Raw genomic sequence first — 19,814 nt, forward strand, 5'->3', positions numbered from 1 at the left:
ATACTATGCTGTATGTACAACATTCTGTGGGGAAAAACAATTAGGAACACTAATACAGCTGACTCACCTTAAAACAAACATTGATAAAGTAAACAAGAGTTTTACCAGAATCTGTTATACCAAACTGTAAATTACCTTCACAACCCCAAGAAATAACCCTATTTCCAATAATGGTTGCTTTTTATAGTACACTTTTTAACATGAACAATAAAAAGTGATAGTGTAAAAATGTTCTTGTGAGCACTAAGATTGGCTTTACTTTACCGCTAGACTTATTACACCACCACAGTGACATCAAATTAGATTTAGAAAAACACTATTGTATTTTTAGAATGCATTTCGGACATGGAGTCCCTCATCAGCTTTTTGATTTGACATGTGGATTCGATGCATTGAACATTAATTAAAAGACTAAGCATGCGATAAAACAAAATTTTCCATTAAAAAACGGTAATGTTGATACAATAACATAATAATAAACTGAGGTTCTGGTAAAACAGTAAAGTCGTGAAAATATACATTGTTAAAACAAAATGATAAGTAGATTCACAGTAACACGAACAGAGTAACAAGACGATTTGAAGGACATTCCAGGTGAAAATGGATAGGGGTGAGAGTGACGGTTACCCTGGAATGTCCTTCAAATCGTCTTGTTACTCTGTTTGTGTTACTGTGAATCTACTTATCATTTTGTTTTAACAATGTATATTTTCATGACTTTACTGTTTTACCAGAACCTCAGTTTATTATTATGTTATTGTATCAACATTACCGTTTTTTAATGGAAAATTTTGTTTTATCACATGCTTAGTCTTTTAATTAATGTTCAATGCATCGAATCCACATGTCAAATCAAAAAGCTGATGAGGGACTCCATGTCCGAAATGCATTCTAAAAATACAATAGTGTTTTTCTAAATCTAATTTGATGTCCTGTGGTGGTGTAATAAGTCTAGCGGTAAAGCCAATCTTAGTGCTCACAAGCCATTCAGAAGACTAGACAAGAAGTGTATCATAGTAAAAATGTTCTATTTTGAGTAGAATAGATTTTCTCCTAGTAAGCAAAGATGAGTTTGACTTATGATTGTTCAAACATCTGATTTTAGAGGACCATTTTACCAGACTTAGAAAGTAGGGATTAAAGTTTAACGATACCTACTACTTTAAATGAATGCAGTCCTGTTCAAATATGTGCTAGTTTGCATATTGGGAGTGCATACGAGTTTGACTACTTTGCACCAAATTTGGCACCCTCTTTTACTCTTTTGGCACAAAAAAATATTTTTTACTTTTTCAAACAATCTTTAACAGGAAAAGTCATGGATTTCTCTCAGCTTTGTTTTGTTTAACCACTCTGATAAATTGTTCCACACTTCAAGGGTGAATACAGTGTCCTCCTCATTTTGTTTGATTTGAAAATCATTTAGAACATTTGTGAGGGTAGTATATCGTGAGAATGAATCAACATGATAGAACGTAAGTGCTTCTACAGGGTGAGAATTTATAACAAGCGTGCTTGATGGAGGAGACGCTTATTAGGGGAAATCCACTGGACTCAATGGAGATTGGACAAAGACAACTATCAAATTCTACAAAATATTCCTTTAATATACTTGGGAGCATACAGCACTCCTAAAACAAAGATGAGACACAGGAAAAATAATGAGTCCAACAAATCGAGTATATCATGTAACGTTAACAAAAATCTCCTGACAATAAACTGATCAAGCACACGTAACATGAATACATAGAAACATACCGACAGAAATGGGGTTTGTCATATCCTTTCCTCTCCTTCACTCTGGGTAGAAAACAGTTCCAAATTCTGAAATCTCACATGGACTTGCTTGTACAGTCTTTTTTCTTTTTCTTTACACACTTTCACCACCACTCTTACTTTCCTACTTCACCGTTCTCTCTCCACTTCCGTTCTGCTCTTCTCCCCCGAGGCACACCCTACCATAAAACTTCCCACCCACGGTTACACACCCCAGAATTACATAACTCCCCTCCACCAAGTCGGACCCACCACATGGCGAAGGGGGGCAAAAAAAGACATAAGGCACACATTGACTTGCTTTCGTAAATAAATTTAACTTTAGTTAGGAAATTAATTCAAAATATAATTTAAGAGATTTTGATTGATTGTTAAGCCTTAACTTCCTAAATTATACAATGTTGACCCTGACAGTGAAAATCATTAATACAAATTTTCGATAAAGCAAACTACTGTTTTCCTGCAATTCATATTAACAGAAGTTGACTGTAGTATATATGTTAATGAGGGACAGCCATGTTCACACTGTCATCATTTTCCAAACATCCTCAAGCGAGTTCTTGACAGCTGTCATTGAAGATTTGTTAGCTGCAGGAACATTTGCCATATACCAAAGACCAACAAGCGGCACCCATACAAGATACAAATGTTGCATCATATGACAGAAGATGATCCAGACTGGCAGCTTCAGTTCTGTAAGTGGGCCACAGAAAGTGTGAAAGCAGACTGAAATTTCTTTGCTAGCATTCTCTTCTCTGATGAGATGACTTTTTATGTATGGAAAGGTCAGGGTGTGAAATATTGAAGCAACACCAACCCCATTAGTTTATGGACAAGAAATTCAAGGGAATGGAAAAATCACAGTTTAATATGTTGTGTAGGACATATCATTAACCCCATTTTCATTAAATAGAGCCTGTCTGCTGACTTGCAGGAAGATGCCAGAGAACACTGATATCACTGGTGTTGAATAAAAAAGGACAATTCAAGCATGATGGGGTACCAACCTGTTACAGTGCAATGGTGCAACAGTGGTTGGAACATAGTTTCCATGCTGTTGGAGTGGCTGTCAAAGATCACACAAGTCAATGGCCTACTCTTCAGACCTTATACCACTTGAATTTTATCTGTAGGGCTTGAAGTCTTTTATGTGTGAAGATAAAATTCAGAACCTTCAGCATTTGAAAACTTGGATCAGTGCTGCCTGTGCCACTATATGCTGGCTGAGCTGTGCAACATTCATTGCTAGTGGGAAAGAACATCTAGAGCTGTGCATCCCATGAAGTAAAATCCTTCACAAGATGTTAAAAACAGGATATGATCAAAATCCCGACAAATCAATATCTCAACACAATCAAAATTCCATCGAAATCTTGTCAAACAAAAATTTCATTCATCTGCTATAAAGTGAATAATGATGATCAAAGTTGCACAAACAAGTTGTGTAATGAACCAGTTTGAAAGCAGTATTCAAAAATTTTCATTAGTTATTACTGCTTTATTTAGTTTTCTATTGAAATATAACAATTATAAATTGCAAAAAATTTTTTAACTGTCATAACTGTCACATTTCACATATTCATACTTGTTTTTGATATTTTTTGTTCCATTTCATTTACTAGCTGCAAGTCAATAATGAAACTATCAATTTTTACTGGGTCATAGCATGGAAGTAATTTATTTATTTTATTGAATATAAATGAACCAAAACTCAAAAATTATTATTAACATAATGGCTAATCAATTAACCATTAAAATTTTATAGATTATTCAAAGGAAAATTTGAACAAAACATGGTTGATGTAAAAATGCATGTTTCACAAATAAAAAGTGAGATACAGATACGGATATACAGACTTAGAATATTATGTTAGTACATACTACATAATACTATATAACAATGATGCCCAAACTGTGGCTCGCAAGCCGCATGTGTCTCTTCAAGAGCTTAATTGTGGCTCAACTAATAAATAAAGAATATTTGTTATTTTTTAAAATTTCTGTATCTTGTAAATACATTGGAGCTACAGTCAACTCATGTTTTTTAAAACTCAGTTAGTGCACCCAAGCAGCACCTGATGTTTTTAAAATTTGATGCTAGAACACTACATTTTTCCTTCTGTTGGATCTCACACTATCTCATTCTTCTTATTAATTTGCCTCTAGTCTCTCTCGAATCCCTTGTTCCTGCTAGACGCTCATTATAAAATCATAAATAAAATTATTGTTACTAATTTAAGTCTCAAGTTATAAATTTATTTTTAAAACCCATTGTTATCATTTTGTTGTTTTAACACATTCCACTCTAACTCTTCCACCTAAAAGAATTCATGGTTAACTTTTAGTGTAAGATTAACGTTTTTGAAGAACAATTTGCAGATTTAGTAGCATTAAAACCATCAATTGACTGTTTATTAAATCCAAACAATCATTCATCATACTGGTGTGAGAATTAAGAATATAACTACGAAATTACCAACATACCAGCATAAATTCATTTCAAAAACGAACGTTTTCTACCGTCTTCAACGGTCATCATCAGGTTTGAATCCAAGATTTCAAAAAATCGAACATTGCAGTTATGCGCATGTCCGATGTAGGGCCTTAATAAAATTATTCGTGTAATTGGTTTCCTGCTTCAAAAAATCCGATGTTGATATTATAGTGTAGACATATATGGTGCGCATCCATTATACGTCATAAAACGCCCTCCATGCCGCCGCCAATGAGTCTGTTTCCTTGAAATTGATGGCTGTTCCCTTTCTGAACGCTTTAAAAATTTCCAGCTGTTCTAGATATTTCAGGCTGGCCTGGTGTTCACACCGTTGTATTAAACGTGCATTATCAAATTCCACCCTGACGTCATCATCAAGCGCGAAAGCGGCCAAAGCTGTATTGAAAAGGCGTTTTTGAATTGAGTACTTGTGTTCCTTGACCCTTGTTTTAAGGCAGCATGCAGTAGCCCCAATATATTCACCCGGACGATTCACCCTATGATCGTAAATAGGGATAGAATATATTCCCGGAACACAGTTCCTATCAAGACGGTCCTTATTGTTTCGTAAACAGGAGAAAATGGTCTGCGATCTTCTGTAATATCGCTTCCAGAAGATCGCAGACCATTTTCTCCTGTTTACAAAACGATAAGGACCGTCTTGATAGGAACTGTGTTCCGGGAATATATTCTATCCCTATTTACGATCATAGGGTGAATCGTCCGGGTGAATATATTGGGGCTACTGCATGCTGCCTTAAAACAAGGGTCAAGGAACACAAGTACTCAATTCAAAAACGCCTTTTCAATACAGCTTTGGCCGCTTTCGCGCTTGATGATGACGTCAGGGTGGAATTTGATAATGCACGTTTAATACAACGGTGTGAACACCAGGCCAGCCTGAAATATCTAGAACAGCTGGAAATTTTTAAAGCGTTCAGAAAGGGAACAGCCATCAATTTCAAGGAAACAGACTCATTGGCGGCGGCATGGAGGGCGTTTTATGACGTATAATGGATGCGCACCATATATGTCTACACTATAATATCAACATCGGATTTTTTGAAGCAGGAAACCAATTACACGAATAATTTTATTAAGGCCCTACATCGGACATGCGCATAACTGCAATGTTCGATTTTTTGAAATCTTGGATTCAAACCTGATGATGACCGTTGAAGACGGTAGAAAACGTTCGTTTTTGAAATGAATTTATGCTGGTATGTTGGTAATTTCATAGTTATATTCTTGTTTATTAAATCTGTTTCAAATTGATGTGATTAACAATGGTTTTACATTATTGAAATGCTTACTTCCTGAAACGGTATCAGGATAATTAGAATTAATTGAGATGCAAGAATATCAAGGTCTCCAAATGTTACATAAATCGGCAAAATCAATCAATGAATTTTAGAAATATGTACCAATAATTAAGTACAACAATTTAAAAAATGCAGCATATCATTTACTGTCAATTTTTGGATTGACATATGCTTTGAATCATTGTAATGATGAAATTGATTAAATCAAAGTTTCATTCACAGTTAACCAGCCAATATCTAAAAGAATTAATAAGAAGTTCAATTTCTAATTATGAACCTGATTATCAAAAATTAATTTCAATATTACAAATTCATAAATCTTCAACTAGCAAAGAGTAAATAAAAAAATGTAATATGTAAAAATTGTCAGAATAAACACATTATGATTCTGAAATTTTTATTTTTTATTTTTATACCAAGAATTTTAGCTGCAGCTCCCAATATTTTCAGTTAGGTAACTAGGGCTCTTACATCAAAAAGTCTGGGCACCCCTGCTATATAATCAATTATTATGAAGCAAACTTTATTTTTTGGCACAAACACAGGCAATTAAACTAACTATTAAACATTTTGTTACGTTAAACTTTCATGATCTTTTTGCTTAAAGTACACAAAATTATCAATTTAAAATGCCCAAGATCTGCAAAAATTTAATCATCAAAATTTTATTTCAAATTTTTCACTAGAACAAGAATGTATAAAAACAATAAGCTGGCTTTCATTTCGTTAACAACCAAGAGCTAAGAGAAAATAATCTTTTTTTTTTTCTTCTTTTTTTTAAACCAGCTGTTCCCAACCATTTTTCATCAGCGTACCCCAATGGCATTTCCAACTTCCCAACAAACAATGCATGCTCAAATCTCGCACTGCCTGTTTGTAGAGAGTGTCGCCATTCTGAATTTTATTTTGATTCGGTTCTTGGTCCCCAGAGTACCTACAAGTCTGGTTTTTTTTATGCACACATGATTTGGGCACCTAATACTTTGTGCCAAATTGCAACTTTTCACATGTACTCCTTCATACCTCTAAGCTGGTAACACAGCAGGCAGTACGATTTTATAAACAAGACAGTCTTGTCAATAAAAAATTAATAAAAATACTGAATAAATAATGAATAAATAATGAAAAAAATTACAGCTTGCAGAGAAAATCTGGAGAAACTAGCTATGTCCTTTTTCTTGCTAACAATAAAAAATACTTTTTATAAACAAAAGAATACTTTTTCAAACAACACGTGGGGATATTGTTGAGAGATAATAAGAATAACAGTAACATACTCCACCATCAAAAGTCCATAGCATAATCACTAATCACACATAATGTTATCCCCACTACCATTGACCAACTGTGCAACATTTATTGATCTGTTGCATTGTACAATTGGCAGCATAAGTTTTTATTTCTATTTTTGCATCTTGAAATGTATAATAAAGTTTGTGATTGTTGCAAGGAACATTTTTTACCTAATAATTTTTTAATACTATTAATTTGTGATACTATCTTTGTCTGCCATAATAACTAACTTTTTTCTGTATCCCTAAACAACCTATTGCGTACCCGGGTTGAAAATCGCTGTTTTAAACAATTTGGTAGGATGAAAAACTGATGCAACCAAAAAAATTGTCATATTTTTATAGTTTTATATTATTTAAAACTAGAAAACTAAAATTTATATTACATTAATCTTATCCTGTTTAATATTTAAATTTGGAAATTAATAATTTCAATTATAATTTTTTTAATGCTGTTTTTTATTTTGAATACAAAACAAGTAGGCTATCTGAACTTAAATTCTAAGTTAAGTTATTATTTCTTTTATAAAACTTTTTGTTGGCTTTATGTGATTCTAATTTTTTACTTTAAGAAATATTAAAAATAATCAATGATCTTTCTTGTAAAGGACTGATAAATGAAAATTTGTGAGAGAATTCAGACTTCAATGTAAACAATTTAATGTCGTAACATCAACTTTCATGAGACAAATGATTTACTCTCAGGTAACTTACCTGAGAGTAAATCATTTGTTAAGTTCTCAGCAGTACAAGCAACACTTTCTCATAACCTCCCGACCTACTATCTCGATTTCTCCAAGTCAATATAGCCAGAAACTGCAAGTTTAGGCAGTCATCACCAGTCCCTCAACAGAATATTATCCCTTATCTAGTGCCAATGGATATACCTAAGCTTGCAGATACTTCAGTTCAATGGATACTTCCTCGTCTATGGGTGCACATTTTGAAGACAAACTCTATCTCAGGGGATAAGATACATTGATACACAATCAAGAATGAGCATCATCACCCCAAGGTATTTTCAACATCATCACCCCAAGGTATTTAAGAAGTATACAGCATTTCTAAACAAAAAAAATCAAAAAGTGTGTCAAAATATTAAATTTATCTAACATGCTATACAGAAGTGTTTATTGTATTTATAAGTATTGTCTCAAGTTTTTTGTCATGTTATATGAATCTCCATTACAGGGGAATGTGTTATACAGGGGTACACGATATTTTATTGCTAAGTGTTAGGAAAATTTTGAAACCATTCAACTCAATGTTAAGTTTCACATTAAAAAAAAAAATCATTGCAAAATATATATTTTGAATTAATTTCAAATTTACTTTTTTCATATGAGATAAAAATAGCATATAAGGGAGAAGTTTTCATCTTATATACAGGGTGTCATATAACTGGCGGTACAAGTGGAAAGGTGGTGTTCTATATGAAATACTGAATCAAAAATATAGAATAAATTTTTTCATACAAGACTTTGTTTCTGAGAAAAATGGCTTTGAAAGTTTATCAAGTACGCATGCAATGAATCAAGATTCAACTCAATGGATTTCATATAAACTAGTGTGGTAGTTCACCATTATATTTTATAAGTTTGTATGTATCTTTAATAGTATATGTATGCTTCTTCCTATCCTTCTTTGTTCTTGGCTCCTTTATATATATAATTTTCTAAGAACTTCTTTGAAGTGTCATTGGTGAGTGACCTAGTTAGAAGACAAAGGAGAGGGGTGACCCTGAGGGCAAGAGAAAAGACAAGGAGGGCCACTTTTTGGTTGGGACATCAAAGTGAGAAGACACGTTGTAGTATTCTCAAGATTGTTATCGACTGGAGAGATAGTATTAACTTATGGTTTCTTCCTAACTAAAAAATAAAAAAAAAATTTAGGACAAGTACAAAGTTTTTAGCTTTGTTAAAAGTCGAATTTATATTTTTTATGTATTAAAAAAAAAAATTATTAAATTTCTCAGCAAATTAAGGTGTTGTGTTTTTTTTTATTTTATTTACATACTGCTGAGTGAGTATATAGTACCTCAATGTTAATACTAATGATCGAGAGGAATTGAGTATTCAGAGATAAGGACTTCTGGAAAGGTGTAAGAAGTTTTTTTTGATTGAATTCTACCCACATTTGTCCCTCATCATCTTGGCCACCACAACCACCATGAGACCATCGACTATCTTGGGTACCTGTTCTTATCTTGCACTATAGATTTTTTTTCTGTCCTGTATTCTATCTTTTTCCTTCCTTCCTTTTTAGTATAAGTAGCTCTTAAGTTTTTTAGATACGTTTTCTTTATACCATGGCAGATATTTTCAGGCATATTTTTTTGTCGTGAGAGTTGCATTTTACGGTTCTGCCTGTGTATCTGGTGAATTGTTTGTACTAGAATTCTAGCGAGGAGTGTCAGAATCTATAAAAATCCTGCAAAGTGTAAAACCACGGGTGAAATAAAGTATGTTTCTTTTGTAGTTTCTTTTCTTGCCCATCTCTTTGTTAGATCCTATCACCATGTGCTATCAATATATCACACTAGCTCTACTAACACTTATAACCCAATGTTTCCAATGTTTGTATGCATCAAATGAATTAATTAGAGAGGGCACAGAATAAGGCAAAATGTTTACTTTTCAGGAAATTTTTTAATTTAAGAATTGTTGGAAATGATGTCCACATTGTTACACACATAACTGTGATCTTATTAAATTTCTACAAACATTTTCTATGTATAATTTTGCAGTTTCAATTTTTATATGCTATAATAATTTTTCTTTTAACTTTTCAATATTTGGTATGTCACCACTATACATGATAATCATAAGAAAAGAGTAAGAATGATAAAAAAAAAACAAATAATAATATGAACAGTGTTTACAAATATATCAAGTAACACAACAATGCTTAAAAACATACAAAAGTAAAAACAGCATACAGCAACATCCAGTGAATTAAATCCTGATCAAATGCACGCATATTCAATAAACTTTCAGCCATTTTTCTCGAAAACAGAGCTTCTTATGAAAAATTTTTGTTCTATATTTTCAATTCAGGATTTCATGTAGAATCCACCACCTTCCCATTTGTACTGTCAGTTACATGACACCCTGTAAAATAGTTATCTTTATTATTCCTTATTATTCTGTAACAGCTTCATCCTTAAACTGCTTTCCTTAAAGTTGATACTGAAGCTGATTGTGTTTAATAATAGTTATATTATATAAATATACAATTTTGCTGTAGTCAAAAATATAAAATAAAACTTTTTAATGAACAAATGTTTTTGACTTTCTCAAATGTCCTCTTTTGGTATTGAATTCTAGAATCTAAAGTTGACCATTTAAGATAGTCAAAGACATACATGCATTATTATAAGATAGCTTTTAAAATTATCTTTGATAGTTTTATTTATTGCAGACATTTCTATTAAAAAAATTTTTTCTCATAACTTCTATTTAGCAAAACATCATCTCAAACTAATACAGGAGACCCTTGTTATATCGCAAATGTCAGGAAACAAACCAAATGAGTGATATATTAGATAGAACTATATAACAATGTATTTATTTACCTGATTTGTCTACTTTTGATCTCCATACCAATTTTCTTTTTGTGGGTTGTATTTCATATAATGGTAATTTCAATGTTAATGATTAGTGTAAGGTAATATTCTTTGCCAGTAGAAATTCTACAGCAACCAAATTTTTAAACATTATTGGCTAAGACACTGTCATATTGAAAGATAAATAAAGCACTATATATCTAAATGAGTGATATATACAGGGGCTACTGTATTAACAGATATTGTTCACACGACTATTATAAATTTCACAAAATATTTGAGGTAAACATGTATTTTATGTACTAAAACAGTTTTAAATTAAATCACTAACAACATAATAAAAACTTTAATTACCTGTTTGTGAATTATGATGAGATCGTCCTGAATTTAAAGCTATTCCTAATGTATTGTGTGTCTGTTCATATTCCAAAACCTCTTGATAAATCAATTCTATGGAAAAAAATTAACACAGTATAATAAAAATATTTTAATAAAATAAAAAGTTTCTACAGACCTAATTTTAACAGATTAATATCTTCTGATAAATTTTAATATTGACTCAATCAATTTGTACTTAAGAAAATGCTACATGAAGATCATAATTTTTTCATTTTTTCTATTATTTTATTATATATATATATATATCCCAAACTTATGTAAGTAGATATCAGCTATATAGTCAGTATGCAGAATATATATTTTACATCAATATTATGAAGATATTTTTTTGTATTGCTCAAAAAATTTTTTAGAATAACTTATCAGGAAACACATTCGCCGTTCGATGAGCCGCGACAAAAACAAGCTTAAGCAATGGCATCTTCAAACGGTGTGCACTCGGTGCACACAATTTTTTGTTTATAGCATAGTTTATATGGATTATTCCCAAAAAATTATACGTGGTTTGGAAATGTTGAGTCAAATTAGTCTAGAATCGATTAATTTTATGGAAGAAAACCTTTCAAACAGCCATAGCCGCTAAACTGCACACGTGCCAGGCTGTGATTGGGTCATGTATTTAAGTGACTTGTACAACATGGAATTCGTATAAAACAGAACGTATCTACCATGTTATAGGGAGTCTACTGTATTCTAAAACCATACTAATTTACTAACTATAATTAAATAGTATAAAAAACTAAATATAAACATTATGTAGTTTATTAAGTTATCAAATATTCACTAAAATTTATTTTCATTTTAAATTCACTTTCAGCTTTCTTTATTTTGCAAATCTTTCTTCGTAATTATTGTAATTTGTTATTATAACTGATTCTTTTTTATCTGCTGGAGAAAATGATATTCGGTAGAATTAGTCTAATCATCGAGTGAATTCCAACTTCAGGTATGCAGGATTTAGATCTCAGAAAAACTACTGTGACAGATTCTTGCACTGAGGCTTAATATTGAACATAGATTCCAATATATGTAACATCCTGAAGCCCAATATTAATACTAAACCATACAATTGCTGTAAATAATCAGGCTATTTTATGTTACAATTATGCCAAACATCTACCTCTAGTACCAAATTACTTAATTTATAATTATTAATTGTAGCATAAAATAGCATGATTAATTATAGTGATCATTTGATTTAGATTCCAATAAAATCTAAATTTAGAGCAGTAGCTATGTATGGCACAGTGGCATGCCGTCATTGGAAGTGGTGGAAGTGCCACTTCCATTGCATTTTCTAAAAAATAAATATATATTGTGCAGTTATTTTCATATAATTAGAATTAATATTTTATTATAACTGCATTATATATCTTATTACAAATTTCTATACTACATGTGAAAAAAACGATAAGATTGCTATTGTATCTTTGAATATTAGTGACGGAATGGAAGCGCTGTATAATCAGCTTCCAAACAGCTGGATTATACTCATTTGCGCATGTGCTTTACAGAGCACCGACCTCACCCGGTTTAGCTGGTGAAAGCTACACATGTATAATGTTTCCAATGATTCTATCCAGGACTGGTTTTGAGCTGTTAGCCGCCCGCCTTCTGGATATTTGGCTGCCCTCGCCTGATTATGTGAATCACGAGTAGATTTATAACTTAACCCAACCGATAAGAATTTACTGGTATGTTTTTATGATAGTTCTGTATAGTTGACAGGAATTTTAAAAAATCCATTAAAATATGATATTTTTATTCTGCTCTCCCATCTTATATTACTCATGGATTTCGATGTTAAACCGGTGATATTATGATTTCATATATCCCATCTCTAAGGGGATGTAGAAAAAAACATTTACAATTCTTGTACAATGTTAAAAAATTAACTGTTACTTTGGAAGCGTCATTTACAATTAAATTTAATGAATGAGAGAGATGCAAGAGGTACAGAGAAAGCACTAGAATTTATTTTCCTTAAATTTATGATTTATGTATCCGTTGTCATAAAAATTTGTCTTTCCACTCCTTTTCCAAGACTACAAGTATTCAAGTATGAAGTAACCAGTTTTGACTTATTTCTACTTAAGAAGTAGTTAAATAATTAAGTGATTAGGGAATTGGGGACAAAATAAAATCCTGCCAAAAGAGCCGGAATTTTACTTAAACAAAAGCTTAACCGAACCAATCTCTAGCTGAGTACAGTGGGGACTGATTTCTTAGTAATATTAGACATAATAAAGACAGAAATTTTTCCAGTTCTATGAGAGTGACTGAAAAGTTGTAAATTTTGGAAATTTCCGTGGACTCCCAGTCCTAAAACAAATTAGTTAGAAAATAAATGACTATTAAGTTTAACATATTTAGATTTTTACAGCTATAGTGAGAAACGTTTAAAATTTACAACAACCCTGTCGTGCCCTTTGAGATATACTAGTGATGTCACAAAAGAGGCATTTGGCATTAACCGGTATCAGCACTCTCGGGATTTGGCATGCATGCACACACTGCACACCTACCAAGATCATCTCTGATTCCATCCACAAGCCACTGGTAGGAAGCAATTTTAACTAAGTGGATTGTTTTAATATTTAAAAAGTAAAGAATATTTTATGTTATTTTTATGTACATTTCTTCACAAAACTATATTTAATTGTAATTTTCTTTAAAAGTATATTCATACTATTGAATATTTTTTACCATATATGTATAATTGTATATCCATCATGCATTTTATTTTAACAAGTAAGTTTTTATAATTTTATAATTTTAGCCTTTATATCGTGGCTAGCGATTTAAAATGTAATTGTGATATTGAAAATTTATTTCAAAAAACTTTTGGCTCAAGACCATATAATGAAAAAGAAAACATTATTAAAAGAGAAAGATCAATGCCTAAATTAAATATAAACACTTCATCAAAAAAATTTGTTTGACATTTTTGTGATAAAATTTACAAAGACATAAAATGGCTTTGTGGATGCATAAAAATGCAAAAATTGTTTTGTTGGCTTCCTACTATTTTCAAATAAAATTAGTGTGTGGAATAAGAATGGCTTTGACAATTTAAATAATTTCAGTGAGGCTAAGACTCCACTACCGTAAAAACGGCGTAAAAACCCCTCGCCGTAAAAGCTTTTAATCATGTGACCTATTTGCGTTTGCGCTCGGATTACGGTGGAGGTCCGGCCAGCATGAAGTTTTTACGGCGACGGTGCTGCTCCAAGTGTCGAAAGTAAATACTTCTTCGCACGTGTGAATTGGTAGAAATGAAAGACGGTTGTATACGTGATGTATCGATATAAAGACAATGATTATATTCTACGAATTTTTTCTGCACTATAATTACAAATGTAGTAAAAATAATATCTTTACTTTCATATACTAACTTTTATTATCGTATTATTAAGATAATATACAGCACTTATATGCTTAGCTTTTTTATTATATACTCCTCTAAATTGAAGGATTTCCTTTGATATCCATTATTATAATCGAGTTACCTCTTGTCGTAGATACACGAATACTTTCGGATGTTTTCGATATATCTTTCTGGATCTATTCTAGAGTAGCCACGAGGGCACGTACACAAAAGCTCGTTTTCCGCCATTTTAGCTTCGTGTTGCGATGACGTAGTTCCACTGACTTCTGATTGGTTGAAGGTACCGTTTTACAGTCGTATTCGTGTCTAAAGTTGAACATAGCTCAACTCGCTTTTACGCTGGTTTTACGGCCTGCTCAAGCGTAAGATATCAGGGTCACGTGGTTAAAAGCTTTTACGTCGAGGGATTTTTACGCTGTTTTTACGGTAGTGGAGTCCTAGCCTAAAGCTGGCAAAAGACATGAAAAATCATCGATTCTTTCATAAAATTGAAGCAATTTGGAAATCAAAATAGAATAGGATTTAACATTAGTAAACAATATAAAATAAATATTGAAAATTATAACAAAAGTTATGGCTAATAGATATATTATATCTAAATTAATAGATGTTATCAAAGCAAGAATTGGCATTTAGAGGGCATAGTGAATCTATTGAACAGAGGTAATTATATTGAACTTGCTTATTTATTGTGTGTTAGATAATCTATTAATTAAAAATACATTTAGTGAAGTCTATGGTTTTTACTGGCTTATCGAACAAACGAATACGAATGGACCTTAGACCATCACTGACTGATTGCCCCTGGAAGTCGGCTTCTTACAGAAACACAGCTTCCCTATCATCAAATGTCATGGCATGCCACTGGTATGGCACTATGTGGCAGAGGATATACTGATAATTGATATTTTTTATCAGTAAATTTGGTCAAAAATAAGTAGGCATGTAATAACTTTTCAAAGTCAAATATGTATTTATACTGTGTTGTTGAAGCTTTCTGCCATATATATATATATATATATTTTTTTTGGCTATTCTTCTGCAGTGGAGAAAAAGGATTGGCAACCTGTTAAGTGCACAGGAGGAATATTTAAGACGACGTCGACTGTTATGAGGCTTTTGTTTTTTTCCTCTTCAGGAGATCGGTGAATTGTATGAAGCATTGGTTAAGTCAAGGACCGTTTTCAGGTGCGTGAGGCACAGTACAAATCATAATCAAGATCCATCAACAATTTATGTCTCGGGTTTTTTCATGGGTCTTAGACAATATTTAGTGCCCTTCAAGTGATGTGTGTCGCTGAATATCTATAAGGAAACATTGTCATACATTATAAAATATTCTTCTCTACTGTGGTTTCTTTGTTCCTGCAACGAACTGGATTACGGCGTGTGAACTATCTGTGACTATAGTATTGTAACAGTGAGAACTTGAGAAGTGTGTGTAGAATTGTATCTTGTGAACCTAGATATAATTGTACAATTACATATATTTTTGTGGTTCATTAACTGATCACCCACTGTACTTAAAATTAAACGTTTGGCTGGAGATGAAGCTGGATCAATGATCATGACCTTACTCCAAAGCCCTGTTCTTAAGTGCTGATATTGTTGGAAAGTGTTGATAAAAACTTCAAAATATCTTCTAAGAGCACATTAAACATTATTTAAATTTTGTCCATTTTTAATCTCTATCATAGTTAGAGATGTCCCAATACTACAAAAGTATTGAATACCGATCAGTTGGCATTGGATATTAAAATTGGAAATCTTGCTGGTTGTCACTGTTCAGTCCGTGGGTTTATTTTGAAATGTTTTGTGTAATTGAAATTTGTAATCTTAACGTAAATAACATGCTTAATTCTAGTTAATTATTATTAATGAAATTATTAAACTGATTTTTAACCCATTTGTTCTCACCTGTTTAATGGGGGCATGTCAAAAGTACCCAAGGTGATACAACTAAATTTATATGCTTTATTTAAAAAATTTACTATTGTTTTGGTCAAAAACATATGGACTTATTATATTCTAGTTGATGGCAAATTAAGCACAGATTGGCTTTTGTATATATTGACTGATTTTATTTCAGCAAATAAGGTTTTTTGTTCCCTCTCAGTGTCCATTAATTTTGCTGCAAAACACCTTTCCCTTATCTATACTAATATTATAAAGAGGTAAAGTTTGTAAGTTTGGATGTAGGAGGTAATCTCCGAAACTACTCATCCAATTTCAAAAATTCTTTCACCAATATTTAGAATGGAACTTCAGGGTGGACATAGGCTGTACATTATTCCGTTAAACATTCATATAAATTAAAAGATATCATCTAGGATTAAGGCTTTTATGTCCAACAGATGGCACTAACTCCGTGAGTACGACGACCTAAGATTGCTTTTCTGTAAGACACTATGCTTTTCTGTGAGGATGAACTAAAAACAAACCCAGATCATCTTCTATCTATCTATATAAACTAGCAGACCCCGCCACGCCTTGTTGTGGCTCAAAATTTATCTATTATAAATGTGTTATAACACTTCCCTCGTGGGGGGGGAATTTTTCGAAAAATTTCTTCTTAGTGTACATTCTGTTGACGTACCCTATTAAAACGCAATCATAAATGCAAAAACCGCATCTAAAATAGTATAATAGAAGCCAAGTTCTTCACAGTAAGCCTTAATCCTGTCCCTCTCCCCCGCGGGGGGAATATCGAAAAATCCCTTCTTAGTGTACATTCTGTTGACGTACCCTATTAAAATGCAATCAAAAATGCAAAAAACCGCATCTAAAATAGTATAAATAGAAGCAGAGTTCTTTACGGTAAGCCTTCCCCGTAAGGCTTACTGTAAAGAACTGTCCATCCCCCATGTTTAACGGAATAATATACAGCCTATGTCCATCCTGAAGTTCCATTCTAAATATTGGTGAAAAAATTTTTGAAATCGGATGAGTAGTTTTGGAGATTACCTGCTGCATCCAAACTTACATACATACAAACATTACCTCTTTATTATATTAGTATAGATAAAAATGTAATTTTCGTTTGTTCCTACCAATTCCTTTGAAACTTTGACACAACATTGCATTCGAATATGCACATGTTTTTATATAATATACATGTAGAAATTCCCCCCACTGAGGGGAAATGGAAAGGATTAAGGCTTAGCATGAAGAACTCTGCTTCTATTTATACTATTTTAGATGTGGGTTTTTGTGTTTTTGATTGCATTTTAATAGGGTACGTCAAGAGAATGTACTCTAAGAAGGGATTTTTCAAAAAATTCCCCCACGGGGAAGTGTTATACATTTATAATAGATACATTTTGAGTCACAACAACGCATGGCAGGGTCTGCTAGTAAGTTTATAAAAGAACTTGTAAATTATTGATTATTAAACCTCTTGTATAAACATCTTTTAAGCTTGAGTTAATATTTTTATGTTGATTGACTTTCCTTAAATGAATAAGCATCAGCTCTGAACCATGGGGTAGGACTTTACCTGCAAAAGCCATACCTGTTTTTGCTGTTGTGTCATCAAGGTCATAATGTAAAAATATGCTATAAAATCGTTATTTTCTTTGTTTTTCAGCTCTAATTATTTGAAATAAAATAGATATATATAATTACTATATATAAAAAAATTAATCGGATGTTTAAAAAATAATTTTTTGGTGTTTTCAAATCTAAAGTTTAATTATTTTTTAAAACTTAACAGTCATAAACTGTGATGTGTTCCTGATTAAAAAACCAAAACAAAAATAAGATCAAATCTACTGCAATTTTCAGCGTGATATCATAATTTAAAAAATAAATAAAATAAAATAAATTACTAAACAACTATGAAAATAATATCACAAACTAAAAATAATATAGAGTAAATATGATAAATAAAAATTAACAAACATACTAAAATGATATACTTTATAAAATAAGGACAGTAAACTCGAATGTATGGTGTCAAGAAACAAGGAAACACTCCGTGCAGGATGAGAAATGCAAATAAAATAGTGAAAACTTTTTGAAAAATTCTTTGTCTTAAATGTAACAACGCCATTTAATAGGAAATATGTTAATTAGATCTAGAATCTTCTACTGGTCGACACATTCTTCTATGAAATGTCACAAAAGAAAAATTCTGAGAATTTCCAGGAGCCAATCTATCAGCAGCACAAGCATTTTAGCAGAAAATTAAAAAGTCAATACATCAGCAGATTGAATGTTTAAAGGTCAGTATAAACTAAATGTTACCAACAGTATATCAGCTGATTTGAGATTTTAATACATTTGAAAGTTTTTCAAATAATTTACTGGAGAGTTATTTGTAAATAGTGATCCGAATTCTAAGCATTTGTAGATTCTGGAACTGAAATTTGATATAAATTTATTAATTTTTAGTCCTTAATATTTACTATATAAGTTTAACTTTATAAAAAACCTATATATCTCATCTTAATTGCCATGCAATCTCCCTACAGACAAAATTCCACAATTGTTGATAGCGTTGTTTAAAGTTTATCTTAACTGAAAGTAGAGTAATATTCGGTTTCAGCTGAAACTGACTTTAAAACCAAAATTCAGTTTGTTTGCAAAATCCAATTTTGGTTGGACCTTACTTATCTGTGAAAAATGTAATGATACTAGGATCTGATATCTGAAGAAAAATATCAATACTGGTATTGGTATTGGATCGAGTTATAACATACTCAGTATTGAAGGAAAAGTACCAATATGATATCAGTATGTTGTATTAGTACCTTTAACATTTTTAATTTTTAATATTTTTAACAGTTAATTCATTATTTTCAGTCTTGTATTTGAAAAATAAATAAATACCTTTCCACTGTTCAACAGTATGTTCTCTTTCATCTACTGAATGATCATAGGGAGCAGGAGCAGGCTAAAATATAAATATTTTATAAACTAACTTCTTTCTATACATGTATACAAGATTAATAAATTTAATAAAATACNATAATTGGGTTGCTAAACTCCCAACCATCCTCTTGGGGCTAAGATCCTATGTCATCCCCAATTATAACACTACAGCAGCAGAGATTACGTACGGCGAACCCATTGCACTGCCTTCTGATCTCCTCGCTGACCATGAGACTACTTCTGCCAATAATTTTCCTACATTGATCTGCAGGTTAAAAGATCACATGAGGTCGATTCGCCCAGTCAGAGATGTCCACCACTCTTCTAAAAATATATTTTTACACCCGGAGTTAATGACTGCCTCACACGTCTTCGTGCGTCATGATGCATCACGCAAACCATTACAACCAATCTATGATGGCCCTTTCCGTGTCTTACGACGCTCAGAGAAACACTTCAACTTAAATACACCTCGAGGAAAGCAAACTGTTTCAATTGACCGCCTCAAACCCGCTTTCTTTCTGAAAGTTACAACCACCCCTTCGCCATTCTCCAACAGTGACGATGGACCTGTCGATAGAAACGACCACCTACCGAATGAGACCACGCAAATCCAGGCACCTTTTCCACGGACGACTCGTTCTGGACGAACTGTACGTTTCCCTTCTAAGTTCCTGAGCGTTGTCACTGGGGAAGGAGTATGTGG

General features: G+C 32.2%; 1 protein-coding gene across 1 annotated transcript in view; it reads right to left on the bottom strand.

The window, feature by feature from the left end:
• LOC111622855 (stress-activated protein kinase JNK-like) overlaps window positions 1–19,814 on the bottom strand; it is a 165,286-nt gene that overhangs the window by 6,155 nt on the left and 139,317 nt on the right. Inside the window, 1 exon segment of the mRNA XM_023365288.1 lies at window positions 10,804–10,899. Coding sequence (XP_023221056.1) covers window positions 10,804–10,899 — 96 coding nt within the window.

This window comes from Centruroides sculpturatus, unplaced genomic scaffold, assembly GCF_000671375.1.
Source record: "Centruroides sculpturatus isolate CEXI.00-Female unplaced genomic scaffold, Cexi_2.0 scaffold226, whole genome shotgun sequence".
NCBI lineage: Eukaryota > Metazoa > Arthropoda > Arachnida > Scorpiones > Buthidae > Centruroides > Centruroides sculpturatus.